The 21594-nt window shown below is 43.5% G+C and overlaps 1 protein-coding gene across 1 annotated transcript in view; it reads left to right on the top strand.

Annotated features, from left to right (window-relative positions):
* Positions 1-21594, top strand: part of RPRD1B (regulation of nuclear pre-mRNA domain containing 1B) — a 49447-nt gene that overhangs the window by 17044 nt on the left and 10809 nt on the right. Inside the window, 3 exon segments of the mRNA XM_043602399.1 lie at positions 4106-4218; positions 6253-6379; positions 12888-13063. Of these exon segments, the coding sequence (XP_043458334.1) occupies positions 4106-4218; positions 6253-6379; positions 12888-13063 (416 nt within the window).

Raw genomic sequence — 21594 nt, 5'->3', positions numbered from 1 at the left:
AATTGATAGTCGGAGGGTATGTTGTTGACTGACAGATTTCCTAGGCTGTTTTTTGTTTTGTTTGTTTTTTTTTTTAAATATATGAAATTTATTGTCAAATTGGTTTCCATACAACACCCAGTGCTCTCCTAGGCTGTTTTTAATAGCTGCCTGGCTAGATTGAGAATCCCAGGCGTCGTAACTGCTGACTTTGTACAGATGAATCAGGGCAGAGTTACCAGAGCAGGCTGTCCTGTTAGTGTAAATGGAAGCAATGTAGTCATTTTTGGCACAGCACTAACATCTTCCAAGCTCTGTGCCGCCTCTGCTTTCAAGAGGTTTCCAGCGTGGGTCTGTTGACACTTTCCTAGGTATTATAGGAATGTAAAGAAATAAGACGCTTAATGTTTCTATCAGAGAGATAAGGCCCATGCCTGCCAGTGGCCATTCAAAGTAGCAAGGGCCAAGTGCTGTGGATGTAGAGGGAGATGATGATTCGTGCGGTTACCACTAGTAGGCATTGATTACTGTCACATCGTTAGAGGCCATTACAGGTTTTTGAGCAGAGAGAGAGGTGCAGTGGGTGATTTCATTTCATAAGAGTATAGTCTGAGTTGAAAAAGGAGTGACTGGATGCAGGGAGACCAGTTGGGACAGTGGTCTGGACCAGGCATGGAGAAGGCCACATTACTGATAAGAGGCAATGGGAAGGAACAGACAGGAGAGATCTGTAAGGTTCCTCTCAGAAGCATAGACTCTGCTGGAAGTTAGAACTTCGGGAGAGATCTTGGTGGTCTCCAAGGTGACGTACTTGGAAGATGGGGCCAGTGGAAGTGTTCATAGTGTGAGTAGGTAGGGAGCTCAGGAAAGGAGGAGGCTTAGGGAGGAAGTCATGATAATGCATTTGCAATAGGTCCTCCAAGTGGAAAGAGGAGAGAATTGAAGTAGGATGACGTGGTTTTTTCTTATTACACCCTCTTCCACCGGGAGGACAAAGGACAGAAATGGGCCTGTGATTATTTTCATTAGTTCGATTTCAGTCTTGTAATGCCATGAGCGAGTGGCAGCATGAAGTGGTAGAAAGCACTCCAGTTTCGGAGGCAGGTGACTTTGGCTACAGGGCCCAAACGAGGTGGGTTGAAAGCAAAGACATAGATCTGTCTAAGGCTTTCCAGTGCCCAAATTCAGTGATTCTGAATGTCCGGAGATACTAAACGGTGTGTGGCTTTTATATGTAATAACTTCTGTATGGAAGTTTGAAAACTGAAAGATTCAAGTTTTGTAATTTTTCTACCGTTCTTAGCGGATTTAACAATTATTTAATCGAGCGCTGTTCTAGGTGCTTGGAAGTGAACCAAAAAAATATTTAAAAAATTGTTTTGCTCATGTGCTTATTTTTTATTGGTGACTCCTGGCTCAGGGGCCTCTTTGATGCTGTGGTGGCCAAGTGTCTACTTGGGTCATACTCTACGCTGCATATTAATTAGCAGCTAGTGTGTGCTTAGTACTGTTAGGTACTTCATATGCAAATTATATACCATTAGATTATTCTACAAATATAGCTGTCCTTATTTTGCATAGTGCAGGACTATAAAAATGACCATGTGAGCTGAAACCATGCAAAATGATCTTAATGGGAAAAATTATGATCGTTCTATGACTTTTAAAAATTCCTTGTCAGAGAATTGAAAACTCACTGTTCATTACAAATCTATAGGGAAACAGAAAAGATAGTAACACTCATGGTTGCCTAGCATGCCGTCACATAAAACGTTAGAAACATTGAGAATTAAAGTGTTTTATTTCTTCGTAATGGGCTTAACAAGAGGGGTTTGTGCAGAGCTTGCCTTCCTGTGTCATCTGTGGTACGGAGCAAGCGTCCTAGAAGTTTGGATCGGCTTCCGGCAGCTTAGCCTTTGTGCCTGCCGTGTCGTGAGAGGTTGGAGAGTTCCCGAAGCGTGAGGTGTTGTTAGCGTTGCTTCCTCTGGGACACGGTCGTCCTTTTCGTCACAACCACTTTCTTCATTTCTGTGGACAAGCTGGCTTTCCCCAGGTGACTCTGGCTGCGGACCTAGAGTTTCTGGAAGGGTGTGGCAGCACCAGTGTCCCCTCCGCCAGCTACGTCTTCTCCAGCTCTCGTGACGTTCCATTCGCTTCCGTCATGAGCCTTAGTTTTAGTTTCTGGGCTGCTCTTTCATCTTTGTCATTTTCGGCCAGTTCCCTGTTTTGACTAATCATTTTTATAAAATGCCATGTGCATTTGATCACTGGGAGACAACACAGCTAAACACTTTGCTGGTGGTGTGTGAACTGAAAGAACAGCTGTGCAGTGACCAGCCACTGACCTTGAAAGAAGCGATATGGTCACCAATCATGATGCATTTGTATTATTTATGCAGTGATTTGTGGACCGAAGTTAGTGAAGTTTGTTCTTCACGTAATTACTCAGAGTTAATATGCCAGAGTAACTGAAATTTGGACTGTGTTGGTGGGGGACTGGTGTTATTTAAACTGTGGTAGCAAATCCATGCATAATAGAATCACGCAAAGTGAGGCCTGCTTGTGTTGCAGATATTTAGTAGAACAGGGGAGCAAAGCATTAACAAAAAATAGAACCCGTGATACTGACTTGGCTTTCACATCAAGCATAGTTTGGTGAGTTAATGTGTAAGGTAGAAACAGGAACTACATCCTTCTTTCCAGGAGAAAGTGTTTAATTAAGCAAGAAGTGTGCGTTATTCTGTTTATAACTCACAGAGTTCTAAGGCAGGTGCATGGCAACCTGTCATTTGATAGATGAGAGAGTGATTGTGTGCTGCTAAGGAATTTGACTGCAGTGGAAAGAGCACAGATTTTTGACAGTCGTACATACCTTTAGATGAGTTATTTAACCTCTCTGGGCCTCCATTTTCTCACCTGCAAGATGGAGAGACTACATCTTAGGGTTGCTGGAAGGACTAAATGTGCAGAAGCTGTTGGAGCGCCTGGCACACGTTAGGTGTACCATTGTTTCTTTGCTTTCCAAGCCTGAACATGTCATTTAGACTTGAGTCCCACAGATGTTTGGCATTTATTTTGTATTGTCCAATTTGATGCAAAAGGAAAGAGTTTTGAAATGGACATGCTTATCATAGCGTGGGTGTTTAGAGTTTCTGACACAATTTTGTTGGTTGGTTTCTCTCTACTACAGGTTTCTCCTGCTATCGAAAGTAGACCGTATCTATGAAACCTTTCCTCAGCCAAGTTGGAATAAAGTGAAGAAGCGGTTACCGTTAATTTATATGGAAAAAGTTTTGAGCATTCCCAGACTCCAAAAATAACCTCTCTTAGGCTTTTCTGATACCTTAGGCCACATCTTGCTAACAGATGTACAAAATAAATCGAGATGAAGCACAGATGCTCACAGATACAGCTCAAAGCTCTGGTGGCTTTATGTTGAAATTCTGAGTGTAGTTTCTGGAATGAACTTGGCGGGCCCCTCTGGCTGCTTGGGGTGCACACCACCTCTGTCAATGCTCCCTTCAAAACAAATGCTGACCACTATTCACTTTTTGCCTTTCTTTGCGAAAGAAAATATCCTCTCTGAATTTGTTTTGGTTAGTGAAAACGGATGCTGTTACTGTAGGTCTTTCATAAAAGCAAGCTTTAGAAAAGTGGGGAATGCCTGTTTTTATTTTCTGAAGTCCTCCTGGGAAGTATATAGTGTTCCATTTAATATGCACTATATTCTCTACAAACCCTCCCGTATATTGGCTTGCTTTGTTACATTGTCTCATGGGTTTCTTGCCACTTTACTTCTCTTGTTACCTTTTATTTTTAAGAAATAAGCTTTTTAATGAAATGTGTTAGTTGGGGAAGTCTCGTTTTTAGACGCATGTTTTCGGTAGTATTTTTTTCAGTGAGTCAATGTGAGATGACAGACCTAAGACCATTTTTGACTCTTCAGTAATGTAGGGAACTACCACCAATTTAAAATAACTAGCGTATAGGTTAACGTTAAGCTATCTTTGGAAATGTACACCCCCTTTTGCCCTTTTTTTTGCATGTGGCCCATTGTGCATAGCATTTGACTCTTACCTACACGGGCTGTCGTGACCCAGGTTTGTGCCCTATTTCTTTCCTCTAGCAGCAGAAGAGAAGAAATCCCTGAAGCGAACTTTTCAGCAGATCCAAGAGGAGGAGGATGACGACTACCCTGGAAGCTACTCTCCCCAAGATCCTTCTGCAGGACCCCTCTTGGTATGTCTGGACTCCCAGAGAGTGGGGCAGCGCAGCTTTGTGGCATGACTTCTAGTTGAAGATTATGGCCACAAGGTGGCGCTAGGAACCAATAGTACAAAATCACCAGAGGGCAGTTCCCGGGGCGCTGGGTGCAAGATCCACCCAGGGAAACTTGGCAGATAGCAGGCTTGCCTTTGTCTTCGCATGCCATGAGCCTGGATGGGTTTATGTCTTATAGAGTATTTGGACTTGGCTTTTTTTCACTCCTAGGAATTGACAATATTCTTAAAAAGTAGATTTTTGTGAAAGGGTAGATAATGCTACAAAGACATTTGAATGTCCTCTGCCATGGCTTTTCTCCAACAGCATGGTTATTTTTTTAATAAGTAAATAACTCATTAGTTTCTAGGACAGTCTGTGCAGCAATAGCAAATTTGCTACAATATAACCTATTTAAATATTAAAACAGGCCGTTGAATTTTTAATTATATATCTGCTGTTTAGCCCTTCATATAAATGAGCTCATGAACTCTGTGTGGTTTTAATGTTTGCTGTTTATTTATTTACTTACTTACTTACTTTACTTACTGTCAAAGAAAGTGAGGCTCAAAGAGACAGATTAAATAACTTGCCCAGTGTCATAATTTGAATCTGGGTCTGACTGACCTCAGAGACTATGCTCTTGACTGAGTTACATGGCCTCTCATCTTGCCTAAAATAGCTTTACTTTATTATACATGGGTCTGGCCAAGACCCATGTAAATAGGAAGCATGTCTGATTTGTGTTATGTTAAAATGTTGACTTATATGGTGGGTTAAGTGAAAACAGCGTTACATATCTTTCCATTTAAAAACTTCCCAGAGGACAGCCTGAATTATCAACTTGTAGGATAACTTGACTACCGTCTGCATTGTCAGTTTGTCTCCTGGGTCTTTATGGACTGGCTAACCTGGTGGTGTTCATTGTTTTCGGATGATTTAAAAACCTCTTTTTTGATACACAGAGTATGCATTCTTGGTTTGCTCTTTTCTGTGTCTTTTTCCCCTTTGTTTGTAATTAATGAGTTTGACACATTTAATTTTGGGAGTGGCTGCCAAAATCGAAACTGTCATCTTTGTGACATTTATTTTGTAAAGCAAATCCAAGGAAGAATTGAAGTCGGCGGTGTCATTTCATTTAATCAGTCATCGCACAATTGTTCAACATCTGGTGTGTATGCCTTTGTTCTGTACTGGAGACCAAGACTGTTCTGTATTAGAAATCATACATTATTTGAAACTAAGCAGTGACCAGGCGCCTGGGTGGCTCGGCCGGTTAAGCTTCTGACTCTTAGTTTCAGCTCAGGTCACAATCTTGCAACTTGTGAGTTGGAGCCCCTGAGCTCAGAGCCTGCTTCAGATTCTCTGTCTCCCTTGCTCTCTGCCCCTCCCCCACTCACACTCTCTGTCTCAAAAATAAATAAATGAACATTGAAACCTAGCAGTATGAACCAGACTCCATTTTTTTTCAGTTGCCGAAAGAAACCATGCTCTTTTAAAAAGTTGTGGCGTTTTTTGTTGTTGTTGTTGTTGTTTTCAGAATTATGTAGAATTTCTTTATGTTCTGTCATTGACTTACAAAAATTAACTTTGTACATTCTCTTAGACTCCATATCATTGACCTCAGTATAGGCTCTGGTACTAAGAACAATGTTTTTTAAATGTCAGGAATGATTTTTTTTTTTTTTTTAATTTTTTTTTTCAACGTTTATTTATTTTGGGGACAGAGAGAGACAGAGCATGAACGGGGGAGGGGCAGAGAGAGAGGGAGACACAGAATCGGAAACAGGCTCCAGGCTCTGAGCCATCAGCCCAGAGCCTGACGCGGGGCTCGAACTCATGGACCGTGAGATCGTGACCTGGCTGAAGTCGGACGCTTAACCGACTGCGCCACCCAGGCGCCCCAGGAATGATTATTTTTAGAATTGGCCTCTGCCTCATTTATTTCTAGCTAATTTTCTTTAAGTCTCCTACATCTTAATGGACAGCGTTGTTTGTGTTTTCATTGTACAGACTGAGGAACTAATCAAAGCTTTGCAGGACCTGGAGAATGCTGCATCGGGGGATGCTACTGTCCGGCAGAAAATTGCTTCTTTGCCCCAAGAAGTGCAAGATGTTTCTCTCTTGGAAAAAATAACAGGTGAGAGGGTAGAGTTGGGGTGAAAGGTGAGGGAAGAGGGACATATCTCTGAGGCATCAGGCCCTAGGACATGCTTATGTTTGGAGATAATAGACTTCTGTGCGGTTCGAGTTTTGCAAAACAGCAAAGCTGTTGAAATAGTCCAAGCTTTAATAGTGATTCTAGGAACTATGCAGAAATGCAGGCCTGCCACTACCCGCAGCAACCCGCAGCACTCCTAAGTCAGGTCTGTTGAAAACACAGGGCAGATTGTGTGTGTGATGTGGGGGCCAGGAGAGAAGGTATTAAACTCGTGATCCTCTTACTAAAAAAAATTACGGTTGAGTGCTGTGTGATTTGTACACACTGACACACCCCGTGGATGGTAGTGCCTTTAATGCCAGGAATGCTGGGTGTGTATTGTCAGTCATGTCGTTTTGCCCTCATGATGATCACCCCCGTTTCAATAGGGAGGGACAAGTAACGTTCCCGCTTTATGCCTGGAGAATTGAAAGGAAGGAGTGAAGCATGAACTAATGTTTATAGAGTATGCTCTGTGCCAGATACTTTTTTTTACTCTTGGTGATAACCTTTTGAGGTCACTGAATATCCCCATATTGCGTCAGAGGAAATTGAGGCTTTTAGAGATTAGGTGCCTTCAAGAAGTCTATTGGTGCCATTTTCCCCATGGCATTTGCTCACTTCATGTCTCCGTGTCCCCCTTTTTTTTTTTTTTAATTTTTTTTTCAACGTTTATTTATTTTTTGGGGGACAGAGAGAGACAGAGCATGAATGGGGGAGGGGCAGAGAGAGAGGGAGACACAGAATCGGAAACAGGCTCCAGGCTCTGAGCCATCAGCCCAGAGCCTGACGCGGGGCTCAAACTCACGGACCGCGAGATCGTGACCTGGCTGAAGTCGGAGGCTTAACCGACTGCGCCACCCAGGCGCCCCTCCATGTCCCCTTTTGGTAATTCTTGCAATATGTCAGACTTTTTCATTATATTTGTTATGATCTGTGATCAGTGAGTAGGACTCACTGAAAGTTCAGGTGATAGCATTTTTGGGCAACAAAGTATCTTTTGATTACGATGTGTGCATTTTTTTAACAGAATGCTATTGCACACTTGGGGGGGGAACAGCGTAGTGTAAATGTAACGTTTGCATGCGTTGGGAAACCAAAAAATTCACTTGACTCACTTTATTGTGATACTTGCTTTATCGCAGTGGTCTGGAACTAAACCTGCAGTATCTCCCGAGGCACACCTGTATTTTAAAGGGGGTCAGGGAAAGCCTTTTTGATGAGATGACCTTTGATCAGAGGACCCCCAAGATTAGGGATCAAGCCGTGAGGCTCTCTGAGGGAAAGAAGTGCCACCCAAGCAGAGAGTATAGTCCAAGGAGAGGCCTTGAGGCTAGGAGGGTGCTTAGTTGGAGGACACAACATGGAGGCTGTCTAAATGCCACAAGCCGCGTCTCGGCTCACGCTTCCACTTCCCCATCTCCAGCACTTGAACCCTCTACTAGATTGAACAGTCTACTGCTCCTTCTGCCTTTTTCCAGCTTCCACTTCTCTGTGCCCTTATTTTCTTCACTTAGCATGGAGTCTTTGTAATCACTCCCTTACGTACACCCTCAATCCCTGTTTTTCTTTGTCCTCTTGCCTGTGGTCTTCTGGCAAAGCCCAGCTTTTCTCCTGGTTAAATTCAACTTTTATTGTTACTATAAGGATCAACTCATTTATTCGTACTATCAGAATCAAAGTCTGTAAAAATTGGGAGCAACTTAACATAAAGCTAGCAATGTATGTGATTTTATTTATCTGTTTTCACTGACCTAAAGATCTCATGTCTCATAGTTTTTTTAAATTAATAAAAAATTTGTTTTGATTTTTTTTTTTTAACGTTCATTTATTTTGAGAGAGAGCAGGGGAGAATCCCAAGCGGGCTCCATGCTGTCAGTGCAGAGCTAGATGCACAGGGCTCGATCCCACAAACCGTGAGATCGTGACCTGAGCTGAAGTCAAGAGTCGGACACTTAACCGACTGAGCCACCCAGGCTCCCCTATTTTGATTTTTATCGTGGCAAAATACACCTAACAAAATTTACCACCTTAACTGTTTTCAAGGGTACACTTCAGAAGTGTTGATAAGTACATTCACACTATTGCACAGCTGATTTCCAGAGCTCTCTTCATCTTGCAAAACTGAAACTTTATACTCATTTAATAACTCATTTCCTCCTTCCCTCAGCCCCTGATGACCACCATTCTGAAATCCAGCTTTTCCTCTGTTCCTTTCCTGGACCTGAACAGCTGAGTGTGGCTGGGAAAAACAAATCACACACATAGGCTGACTTTTCTTCCTACTTTGGTGGGCGATGATGCTGTTTTCTAAACCAGCCCCCTACTTGTTTGTTAGCCCTGTTCCTTCTCACTACTCAAGGATGTAGCTCCAACAGTTCTCCATTTTCTCCGTCTACTGGATCATTCTTTATGGCATAAAATCATGTACTTTTTTTCCCACGTGGAAGAGACTTTTTTCCTTGGCCCAGATATTCCTACGTTTCTCTGTTCTTTATAGTAAAACGTCTTAAATAGATTGCCTTTACTCATCTGCCACCATTTCCCCTCTTCCCATTCTCTGCTGACTACACTTTACTGAAATTGCTTTTATCGGTGTTGTTGATGACTTCCATGTTGCTAAATTCAGTGGTGAATTTTTACCCAATCTTTATCTGTGGTCACCGTAACTTGATCTTAGTAACCTTTGGCCCAGTTGGTCATTTCTCCTCATTTGGTGCGGTAGACAGAATAATGATACCCCTGACTCCACCCTGTTGTCCATGTCCTAATCCCCAGAATCTGTGAATGTACTCTTACGTGGCAGAAGGGACTTTACAGATGTGATGAAGTTAAGGATCTTGAAGTGGGGAGATAATCTGGATTATTCAGGTAGACCCAATCTAATCACAGGCTCCTTCTAAGAAGGAGGCAGGAGGGCAAGAGTCAGAGAAGGAGATAGGACCCTGGAACAGTCTTTGGAGAGATGCATTTTGAAGATGGAAGAAGAGGCCCTTAATAGTAAATATTAAGATAGTACATTTATGTTATTTTAAACCAGGGAGTTTGTGGTCAATTTGTTACAGCAGCAGCAGGAAAGTAGGGCTCCATATCCTAGCTTTCCTCGCCACTCTCTAGCAGTGGCTCTTCAGTATCCTTTGGGGGTTTCTTTGTGCCTCTTTTCCCTCTTCATGTTGAGTACTTAGCCCTCTTCTCTAGTTAGTTTTACTGTCTGTTCCTCTTAATCCAATTCGGTGGCCTTAAATAACCATTTTTAGGCTAATAATTCCCTAATTTACATGTCTAGTGTTGGCCTCTCACTTGAACTTGAGACCCGTACATCTGGCCTTCTGCTTAGTGTTGCTAGCTAGGTGTCTCCAAAGGCATTTCAAACTTGACTTGTCTCAAACCAAACTTCTCATCCTCTCTCCAGAATTCATTTCTCTTACGGTCTTGCCCATATCAGTAAATGAGCCCCTCACAACCCTGTTGACCAGGACCAAAACCAGTATCTGACATTGTTACCGCTTCCACTGCTGCCTCCTGTGTGAGTCACCGCCATCTTCACTTGGGTTACCGCCGCAGTCTCCTCTTTGGTGTCCGTGCTTCCTCCTTGTTTCTCGTCCCAGCCGTCACTCTGTGCTCAATATAACCAGAGTGGCCAGAGTTATCTATTAGAATGGAAGTTGTATCACGTCTCCCTCTGCTCAGAGCAAAGGCTCCTTGCCAGGCACTTTCCAGTTCTAGGGCCTTTGTACTTGCTGTTTTCTCTGCTTGACATGATCTTTCCCACATCGTCACATGGCTTGTTCTCTTTTTCCAGGCCTTGCTTTACATACCACCGCAGTGAACCCTACCCTGACCAGTACATTTAAAATTACACTCCTCCCTCTGAATGCTCCATGCTTTCTCCTCTGCCTTTTCTTTCTCCGGCATTCTTACCTTCAGTTGATAAACACGCAAAATGTAGCATATTGTTTCTCTTCTTACCTGAGAATGTAAACTCTTTGGAGCGGAGAGTTTTTGTCCTTCCTGTTCCCTGTTGCTCTGAGGGCCTAGAATGGTGTTGGGCACATAATAGCAGGCCACGTATTTGTTAAGCTAGTTGGAAGGTTTGGGGCATAGCAGTCTGATCGGAGTGGGTTTAGTGACATTGGTAGGACAAACGGTGGTGGGTACCAGGAATATGGTCAGCTCTCCTGAAGAGTTCTGTAAGGGAAGCCGGGAGATGGGGCAGTAGCTAGAAAGCAACATGTGGCCAGAAGGTAGAGGAGCATGTCTGAGTGTTCGTGGCAGTGCTTGCCCAGGAAGAGTAAAGAAATTGAGAGGTCTGGGGAAGCGTGAGGGACAGTTGCAGAAACAGAATGTTGGAGTAAGCAAGAGGGAATGGGATGCCTGTGCACAAGTGGAGGGCTGGCCAAAAGAGGCACACAGCCACTGGCCTGCAGAACTGGGAGGGCAGAGCATGTGAGGATAGGCGCAGTTGGTAGGTTCTCTGGAGTAAGCGTCTATCTGCTGTGCTTTGACTGCATTTTTTCTGCGACTCCTAAAATCACAGGTTATTTTTCTGGATTGTAATTATTTGTGTGAAGGAATTCTCTCCCTTGGTACAACTTGGAGGGTGAGAACTGATTTTTTTTTTGTAATCTTTTTTTTTTTTTTTAATGTTTATTTTTGAGAGAGAGAGAGAGAGAGCGCGTGCACACGCAAGTGGGGGAGGGGCAGAGAGGAGACACAGAATCTGAAGTAGGCTTCAGGCTCCGAGCTCTCAGCACAGAGCCCAATGTGGGGCTCGAACTCACGAACTGCAAGATCATGACCTGAGCTGAAGTCAGAGGCTTAACTGACCGAGCCACCCAGGTGTCCCCCCCCCCCACCTTTTTTTAATCTTAAAATTAGTGTTTTCCTTGCCGTTTTTGCCATGGGCGCTCAAAACATTTTAAAGAATTAACTATTTGGGGGGAAAAGAGATGCAGTCAAGCGAAGACAAAGGTAAAATCAACCTCCCCACTCCGGCAGCTTGTTCTCAGACCTTACCACCGATCTTGAAGAATAAGTTTCACCGTCTTCTTTAATTTTCTGTGATTGAGATTGTCTCTCTCCTTTGCGTTCTCTTTGGCTCACTCTTTCTTCCTCACCAAGAACATCCTTTTGTTTCCCTGCTCCTGAGGAGTGTAGAAGTTCCTCATCTTTGGCATCAGACCTAATTTGGGATCTCTCAACAGTTCACCTCCTGACATTCATATTAAGAAGGCATCCAAAAGTCAAACAGACTGTGTGCCAAACAGAAACTCTGTTGGGAATCCTTAAATCCCATTGCCTCCCAGAATACTGAGGCCTCTCACTTCTGATGACCTGTATTCAGAGGGAACAGCATACCGGTATCCCTGTAATCCCCTTCCAGTTGGTCCCACAGAGCTGCTGGTGTCCCTAGTGGTCTTGGTTCAAAGAATTGATCCGCTCTTTTGACCCCTAACGGCCTTTTTAAAATGATGTGCACATATTAAAGTTGCAGTTTCACCACACCCGCATGAAATTAATTATATCTGTTGTTTCCTAACACAGATCATCCTTTTGTTTCTTCTTCTCATTTCCTAATGTTGAGTCTTGTTCACCTTCTTTCCCAAGAATACCCTTTCTTTGATGCTTCCCGGTTTTTTCGCAAATAATGAGTTGCAACTCGTTAATGGGATGTACGTCAGTCTGGTAGGTAACGACCAAAAAAAAAAACAAAAAACAAAACAAAAGAAGATGGAACACTTTGTACATAGTAAGGAGAAGTATTGTTTTATGAAACACTTCTTTTTTCTGCGTTTGCATTAAGTGTGTTTCTTAGCATGGGTCGCGGTTAAAGAATTTGAAAGAATGTCTGTTATCAGACCCTGTATTTTGCTGAATGGAAGACAAGAGCTCATCCCCGGGTTTAAGGCTTACGTGGTGTAAGGGGTAGAGTCCTATAGGTCCATTTTAGAGCCATGGTTTTGAGTCCCAGCTCCTCCGCTGACCGCCTGGTGTCAAACCTGTCCTGTAGCTTTTATTTGGTCATAGTTCCCACACCCAAGAAACGAGTGCTTGCTTCTTTATTTCAAAAGAATGTGCGAAGAATACTTAACAAGATAATATGAATGAGAGCACTTTGGAAATTCTCAGAGGCAAGGAAAAATTATTTCACGTATGAGCTTAGATATCTCTTTCTGCTTGGTTTATTTATAGAGCGTTTGCAGGAATAGGCATTTAGAAATCCTTTGTAAGATTACCCTCACTTCAGGTAATTCAGAAATGTCCTATCTTATTAGGAGTGAGTGCCTTTGGGTTTCTCTGTCAGTCAGTCCGTTGTTTGTCTACAGGTTCTGGCTTATTTTTGGACTCTGTACGTTGAGAGAAACTGTTAACCTTCCCCAGAAATGTTTGCAATCATGCCTGTGTGATTTCTATATTGTCTCTATTTTTTGGTCTCATTCGTATGTAGACAAAGAGGCAGCCGAACGTCTCTCAAAAACAGTAGATGAAGCATGTCTGTTACTAGCAGAATATAACGGGCGTCTGGCGGCAGAACTGGAAGACCGGCGCCAGCTGGCTCGGATGTTGGTGGAGTACACCCAGAACCAGAAAGACGTTTTGTCAGAAAAGGAGAAAAAGCTAGAAGTGAGTACGTTGCAAGGCGGACCCAGACTTTCCAAGTTTCCCTGCCTATAGTCCACATTAGGAGATTTTTATTATGCTTCAATTAACACATTTTTTTGTCTTTTAAAAATTTATGAGATGAGAACATCCATCAGATAATTGTGTAATTATTTGAACCGAGTTGAAAATGAAGTCGCGATTTTATGTGTCCAAGAAGGAACGAACCGGAATGCAGGAAACAAACAATGAAGTCTTAAAGCATTTAGGATCTTAATATTGCTTTAGTTTGAATTCGCATTAAAAAAAATATGTACATAGATTGAGGTACAAAAAGAATAGGTGGTTAATAAAACCCAAGCATGTTCATTTGGTGGTATTTGGAAAATGCTTTGAATTTTCTGTCGTCCAGATCATATTGAGATTTATTTCTGACTTATATCCACGGTTAAGGCCAATAAGAAGTCTGCCTCTAAGCTCTGTCTTCAATCAGTTCTACAGTTTCACAGTAATGTGTATGGAGTCCAGTTCTCAAACTGTGGAGAAGGAACCTGATTCCTACCCTGAGTTCACATTAGCGTGAATGCCCTTGGGGAAGGCTCTAGAACTGGTTCCTCACCACGGATTTGTTTGGCTTCTTAATTCAGTACATGGTGGTTTAACATCAGCACTTGCATAATGCAGCCAGCAGTATGGACATTTGGGAACCTTCGCTTGCCCCAAGCTGCCAGTGGTTTCAGGGGTGAGGACAGTTTTGAGTTGGAGAAGCAGTCACATATTATAAGAAAAATACCAGAGTAGGTAAGGGAAGGAGGGGATAGTCCCCTCTCCCCACCCCAGCACTCAAGCAACATGTTCTCTGGCACAGAGGGAGGGGAAACGGAGCTAGTTCTGTGGCTGAGGTTATTATGTTTGCCTTTTCACACAGTTGCTGACTTGAGGCAGGTGATGAGTGATGGGCACTTTTGACCATATCCTTACTTGCCGTGATTACGGGGTCAGAGATAGGTAGCGGTGCGGGTTGGGGTCGGGGGTGTGTGTGGGGGGGCTTCATAAAGCCACCCTAGAAGTGGAAGATGGGAAGCGGCTGTGAAAATAGTATGGCTTAGATTTAGAAATCGACACTGACCAGAAATCCTAAAGGGAGTTTCACAGGCAGTACCAGACGGTCATTTATCTGAAATGCTCATCTTTCACTGAGGAAGCATTTTCAGCACTGTGCCCCGGGACTAATAAGAGAGTGTAATTAATGATTCTGGTTGTAAGTCACCATGCCATCTGTTGAACTGCCCCTTGGCGACACATTAAGGGCTTTCTCTGATCTGTCAGACATTGATTATCATGAGCAGCTGTTGTTGGGTGGAACGTGGCAAGCTACCATAGAGGACAGAGTCTTTGAGAAGGAGATTGGGTTGGTAGAGTGGATTAACTCTTTGTTTGTTTCCCTTCCTCACAGTTGCACTTTGCTCCCTGTGTTTCTTGGGGGAATCGTTCGGGTTTCTGTAGAACCAGTGTTTTGTGAGGTGCCGTGACAGGCCATTAAGCAGAGAGATGGATCAGAGATTTGGGTCTGTTCCGTAGCTTTCCAGCCCAAATTCTCTGCTCATCTGGGCATTGGGATTCCATTGCTTAAGAATCCGAACAGGAGGGTCCCACCACTGGAAAGTACAGATTGGGAACCAAAGATTCTTTCTATTTTCAAACCATGTCTCTTAGCCACTTGAGCAAAACCATTCACTGTAAAAATGAAGCTAAATTTGCTTATTTGAAAAATCAAATGGCTGCATACAGTGTGAGATGTTGAGAGATGGCTGTCATTCTTTATTCATGTTTGCTAAAAATGCAGATAGTCTGCTCTCTGGAAACTGATTTTTCTCTCACATTCCATAACAAACTGGTCTTATTCCACCATATCCTTGTAAAGTATATGCCACTTGAAAGGTGCATTACTAGTATGGATTATTCCAAATCCTCAGAGTCTCCTATTGATGAGGACAGTGTGTCAAATATACTTACGTTTTTAACATTCCCTTTTTTGACACTACCAGTCCTTGCTTTAAAATTGCCATATCAGAATGTAAATGAAATCTGCTTTTATTTTTTTAATCCTTTCATTGCCTTTCAGTTAGACACGTGGAATTCTTAGAACTCTGGAAATGTAATGTTTTGCTTGAAAGTCTCTTTTCCCAAAGTTCTGATTTGTTAACTCATGAGGGTTTTTTATTTTTTTTTATTTTTTAAATTCATATCTCCCTTCACATAATAAGCATGCCTTTTTGTCATTCACTTAAGAATCTTAACATTAGATTTCTGGATGGCTCCTAAACTTTGGGATAGGGAATAGGAGGATTCAGAGCCAAGGATGCTTCACACCCTGGGATGTAGGAGGGGACGGTCACAGCTCACAGAAAGAGATTGTGTTTCTGCCCTCCAGGAAGTCATTCTGGCATAAACAGCATAGGTGAACATAAAACCCAACCAGGGGATCATACGTAACGTAGATTAAGGAGACAGTTGGCAACTCTGATTGTGGTTTAAGGCCAAATCCAAACTTCCTGTAAGGCAATGAAGCCTTTTTGTAAAAGGAAATAGCAATCGAAGAAGAGAAATATGTTTATAGATGGGAAACAGCCAGACTGGAGCAGACCTGTGTGTAAAGAAAGACGAAAGACAGAACGTGTGGGAAGGAGGCGTCAGAGTCCTCCAATGGGAACGAGGCTCTGTACTCTTTAAGGAGCTGCTTGCTTCTTCGTGAAGAAAGTCCGCAAAGTCTCGTACCCGTCAGGAGATGTGCAGAGATGAGCAAGACGTGCTGACACTCTGTTGGGGGAGAAACAGCAGACGGGGAGTCAGAATGTGAGACAGAGTAAGGGGAACATCCCAGCTCACTGTGCCTCAGTTGAAATAGACCCGGAAGAAATTAACATGTTAATTATAACACTAATTTGGTCTGAAGCTTACTTAAAATAGGAGAGAATTATGAAACACACAGGCAGTTTCTGAACACGGCAGTGCCCTCAACAGGTCTTCCGAAGTCTGCTGGACTGCACACTCTCGCTGCTCTGTCAGTGCCGGCGACATAATTGTTCCTCAGTGAATATTTGTTCTGTGCATGAAATCTCGTCAGTCAGTGTATTCTATTTCTAGAAATAAGAGGGTGGTTTTTTTTTTTAGGTTGTGGGCAAAGTGGTTTGACAAATCTGATTTAATTTGTGGTAAGGAAAGGTGACTTTTTGATAGAAACTCCTGTGGTTTCTCATTTGTTGTGCTTTTTTCACTTTAGATAGAATCATGATCCATTTTGAGATGATTTTTTTTTTACGTTTTTTTTTGTTTGTTTGTTTTCTAAGCTTCTGTTTCTGGATGTTAGGGTTGACATTGGCGTACCACCTTTCCATTAAACTACAGGCAGAGTTAGAAGGGTCTGCTTCAAATCTGTCTGCAATGCTTTTGTCACGGACACGAGAAAATGTAGAAATGGGAAAGGGCATGTGGGTAGGAGCACAAATGGCAGCCTGGAGGTGAAGTTCAGAAATGTGGAGGGGAGAAGGTTAATTCCAAAGGTAAAGGCCAAAGGTACCAGAAAAGCCTCCAAACTTCAGTTCTTAGAGCAAAAGGAAGGCTTGTTTCTGGTAGACAGAGGTGACCGTTGCCCCGGTTGGCTGTCAGAAGCTCACAAGCCGCGGTCTGAATGGCTTGGATGGAGTTCCTGTCTCGTCAGTTTGGATAAAGCGTGGCGTGGGTATGTTCCATCCGAGGGGTCAGGGCACGTGGGGGCGGTGGCGGAGGGAGGGAGTGCAGATCTATTTGTACAAGCACTGGGGAGAAGATCAAAAAGGTGCACACGTGTGCAGTTTTAACTACCTTAACACATCAGTTATTTTCAGTCACATCGTGGTGTTGTCATTTCTGCAAAAAAAGGTCGCTGGAATTTTCATAGGGATGGCACTGAATCTATAGATTGCTTTGGGAACTGTTGCCATTTTAACAATCATAAGTTTTCCAATCAGTGAACACAAGGTTTCTTTCTGTTTACCTAGATCTTCTTTAATCTGCTGTGGAATTTAAAAAAGCATCCTGGAGTCCCAGTTACTGACGGATTTGACATTACAGAGGCCCCGTTTAGGTGCCATAAGTATCAGGGGTCCCGGGAGGGGGCTGTGGTGTGTGCTGCCTTTCGGTAGGCGTGTGTTCCCCACCTTTACGAGGCGTGCATGCAGACGTGTGTGTGCTCAGCAAAGCCACCGAGGTACAGCCATGGCAGCCAGCTTCACTTTTCACGCAAGATGAAGTGGCACGTTGAGGCCCGGATGTCTGGGCAAAGTCGTTAACGGTATTCTTGAGCTGGATGGAACCTTAGACATCATGGAATCTGACTTCCGAATTGGTGAAGAAACTCAGACCCAGAGAAGGGAGTTTGCCAGAGACCAGGAATAGAATCTGAGGCAGACATCTCGTAACTTGCCATCAGGTTTGTGTTTGCCTTTCTTTCTTGTTGTTTTGTTTATTTTAGATTTGATTCCATCAGGTGAACAGCCGGAAGACATCCTACACGAAAGAGTAGCCAAAGTTGAATCATTTCAGCAATCCCCAAGAACCTTGTTTTAGAAAAATGCCATCTTATGTAGGGGGATTAAAACAGTTGCATGAAGCATTTTCAGAGTGGCCTCTGAGAAGACCTTTCTAAGGTTTGAGAGAGCGGATTCTGCCGCTGAGGTTCTGAGTACCCTCCTGGCTATGACCGGGCGTGCTCGGTGTGGGGGAGGGCGATTGGCTCATCGAACTTGGGGGTGCTGCTGTATCTCCCCAGCTTGGCATCTCCCCCTTGGTTGTAACGAGTACTCAGGAGCAGAGCCTTCTCCTTCAGACAGTACAGCTGGGAAGGGGGAAATGGCCCCGGATCTAACATTGCCTTGTGACTCTTCGTATTTCTGTTTGCACTTTGGTTATAACAACTTGAGAAATTCTTTGGCTGTAGCCGAGGAGGTACTAAACCAAACTGATGGCCTTCTGTTGTTTTTGGCAGCATCGTTCCCCTCCCTGAGGGTGCAGATGGTTATTTCAATAATGGGATAGGCGATAGGTGGAGATAGAGAGCTCCATTTTTGTCAGCTTTGGAGAAAATTCTTCCTCTTCCCATGATGTTTAAAGCCAGTATCTCATTGTCCATTCCAATACGGGCAGATGGGAGCAGGCGATCTAATCCTCATTTTAGATGAGAAAACAAAACAGACTCTGTGAGCGGTTCAGGGTCACAGAGGAAGTCGGTGAGGACCAGAACCCTAAACTGACTCCTGACTCGAGTGATCCTGTACTGTGTTCCCCTGGGAACTTAGAGGCCCTGCCTACCCCCAGTCTTCCACACTCAGTGCCCTTCCTTAGCCTAGAGTTCTTTCCTCCTGGTCTAGCAGTGTGGTCAGCACCATGGGCCGTTCCAGCCATTGTCGAAAGGTCAGTCTGCTCACACAGCTCCAGTGACCCCGCGGATGGCTTACCCACTGTCTTTTCACCCCTGTTTTGAGATGGGAGCCTCCCCCCACAAAGTTTCCCTCCAGTAGATGGGGACTTTTCTTGAATTATGTGCTTCTGTCATTTGGAATTTAGGGGCTGCATCCTTGAAGTCCCTCCCTTCTTTTGAGTTGCTGCTGACCCTTACGCTCCGGTTAGGTGTGCAGCTTGAGCTTTGATCCATGAGGGCGCGCGTGTGTGTGCGTGTGTGCAGGTATTAGTGTGTGTTCTTGCCATGTCACAACGTGGAAATGGTATTTGTTCATCTCTTTTCATCCCAGGGGAGAAATACCACATTATAATCATAAGGTAGTTCACATACCTGGTGACCTAAAGGCATGGTTCCCCAACATTTGAGACTTCACATTAGAGAAGTGACATGATTTCATAGCTCTCCCAGCGAGAGTTCTTTTAGCCATAGCATTGTTTCCATATTTATAATCCAACTTCTGGTGATTCCTCCTGTTTTCCAAACCCGCTCCACTGGGTGTTAGCTGGTGTGTGTAGCACTAATTTCTCATACTTACAAAGTATATATACGTGTTAAGTGAAAACAGCATCTGGGCCCCTTGTCACTTCCTCCCTGCCAGAATGTTCATTCTTATTCAGCGAATACTCAGTTCTTTCTTTATTTCTTTGTTTCTGATTAAATAAAAGACATACATCACAGGAAACGTGGAAAATAAGTATTTAAAAAAGTATTATAACCTCATTACCCAGAGATAACTTTTTTTAATGTTTATTTATTTATTTTGAGAGAGAATAGAAGCCGGGGAGGGGCAGAGAGTAAGAGTGAGAGTGAGAGAGAGAGAGAGAGAGAGAGAGAATCCCAAGCAGGCTCCCTGCTGTCAGCAAGGAACCTGATGTAGGGCTCGATCCGATGAACTGTGAGATCATGACCTGAGCCGAAACCAAGTGTTGGACACTTAACCAACTGAGCCACCCAGGAGCCCCTGAGATAACATGTTTTCATTTTGGTGTGTTTCTTTTATTTTTTTTCTCCAATTTTAAAATTAAAATGATCATAATATGTAGACAGTTTTCTGTCCTACTTTATTTTAATGGTATGTGATCATCTTTCCTTATTAACACAAACTTTATATAAACACTTGAAATGGCTGCTTGAACACTTATGGCTGGATAATCAATGATACTTGTATTGAGCATTTATATTTTTTTGTTTTGTTTCACCTTGAGCTAACTTCCAGTATTTGGATTATTTCCTTCCCGTAAATTTCTAAAAATGGATGCTGTGTGAATGTGTAGATGCCAGCTTGTCTCTGGGTATGTTGAAGTGTATATGCATTTCAAGGTCTTTGCCACCAGCATGCACGCCTGCCTCAGGGGTTCTTGCTCTTTGCAATGCTCTTAGGCTGTCTGGTGCTTTAGAGATAGAAGATACAAAATCCATGTATCCGTGGGTATACGAGTTAAGGATTGTGAGAGCATTGAATAGTTTAATTAGACAAATGGGGCTCTCTTCTGGGCTTTAAGTTTGGGTTTACATTTGAAACTGCTCTGGGAAAATAGCAGCTACTTTTTTATAACAGTGACTTGAGTGACCATCACTTTGAGAGCAGGTTCAGATTACAGAAATCTGAGCCCTAGTGTCTAAGTGTTTGACCCGGTGGATACATGCCATTTTGAGCAGAGGTCTGTTTTAGTCTTTATGAATGTTCTACTGTTAAGGTGGGCCTTCACCCACTTCAGGTTGTCATTTTTTAGAAAGTAAAACTGGATTGTATCATACTTTGTAATCTTGGAAGTTCCTTCTCTGACTTTCGTTTTTATCTCTATAAAATATAGGGCTTGAAAATTAGAAAGTTTTTTTCTAAAGTCTGGGTTTTTTTTTTAATGTTTATTATTTTTTTTTTTTTAGAGAGAGTGTGAGCGGGGGAGGGGCACAGAGAGGGAGACAGTATCTGAAGCAGGATCCAGGCTCCGAGCTGTCAGCACAGAGCCCGACGCGGGCCTCAAACCCATGAACCGTGAGATCATGACCTGAGCCGAAGTCGGACGCTCAACCGACTGAGCCATGCAGGCGCCCCAGAAAGTCTTTTTCTATGATTAGAGTAGAGAAGTTCGTGGTCGGAATAGGAGTCCGGATGAAACCTTTGCAAGCAAGTCCGTGAGCTCCCGGGAGTGTGGTGCACTTCACGTGAAGTGGTGAAGCCAGCTATCATTGTGACTTTGCCTCCTCATTTGTTCTCTTCTTTATTCAGGTTCTTCTATATTCAGGAAAAAGGATGGACAACTGTCTTGCTTAATCCAGTCATTAGGTACTTGGAGAACTTCAAGCAGAGCAACTTTGCAGTTTTAAACTCCACAAAAATTTACCAGCAGCCTTCTGAGCATTCTTGGGGTTTGGATAGTGATTAATGGACTCAGTGCAGTCTTTCTTCAAAATGTCTGGTGTGATGTATTTGGTAGTTTTCCGGGTCCTTTTATTTTGCCCTCTGTGTTTCTATTCCGTGAGGCGTAGACTTGCTAGGCGTTATTCCTACGGGTATCATTTACCTCAGTTACGATTCATTGATGAGGATCTGCGGTCCCCATTCCAGGCTTTTTCTGGCTTTCTCCATTGAGGTGAGTGGTCCTTGCCTTTTCTCTTCGGTGTGGTTTTTCCATTTATAAAATAGCCCCGTTCCCCTCACCTGGGGCAAACGGGTTCTAACACTTGTCTAACCTGAAGTTGTTAGCGGCTGCCTTTTCCTTATCACACGGGGCCTTCAGCGGCACTTTCTTTTACTTTCTGTGGAAGAGGTCTCCAGGAGAGTCGCTGAAGGTGTCCTTCTCGGCAGGTGGCACGCTTCGCCTCTCTAATATTAAAAACCACAGAAACAAAACATTCACGCGAGCGCACACCTCCACCGCCACCACTACCACCGTCCCCTTCTAACTACCCTGTTTTCCCTCGCTGCCTCTACTTCTGAGCCCACTGCAGCATGGCGTGCGCATCGTACGGTCAACTGAAGTGGCTGTGTTCAGAATCCGCCACCACTGGTCCAGTCTCAAAAGCCAAAAGATACTTGGCCCCCCGTCTCTTG

This window comes from Prionailurus bengalensis, chromosome A3 (assembly GCF_016509475.1).
Source record: "Prionailurus bengalensis isolate Pbe53 chromosome A3, Fcat_Pben_1.1_paternal_pri, whole genome shotgun sequence".
NCBI lineage: Eukaryota > Metazoa > Chordata > Mammalia > Carnivora > Felidae > Prionailurus > Prionailurus bengalensis.
The sequence above is the reverse complement of the archived record's forward strand: the minus strand, read 5'-3'. Positions and strand labels throughout refer to the sequence as shown.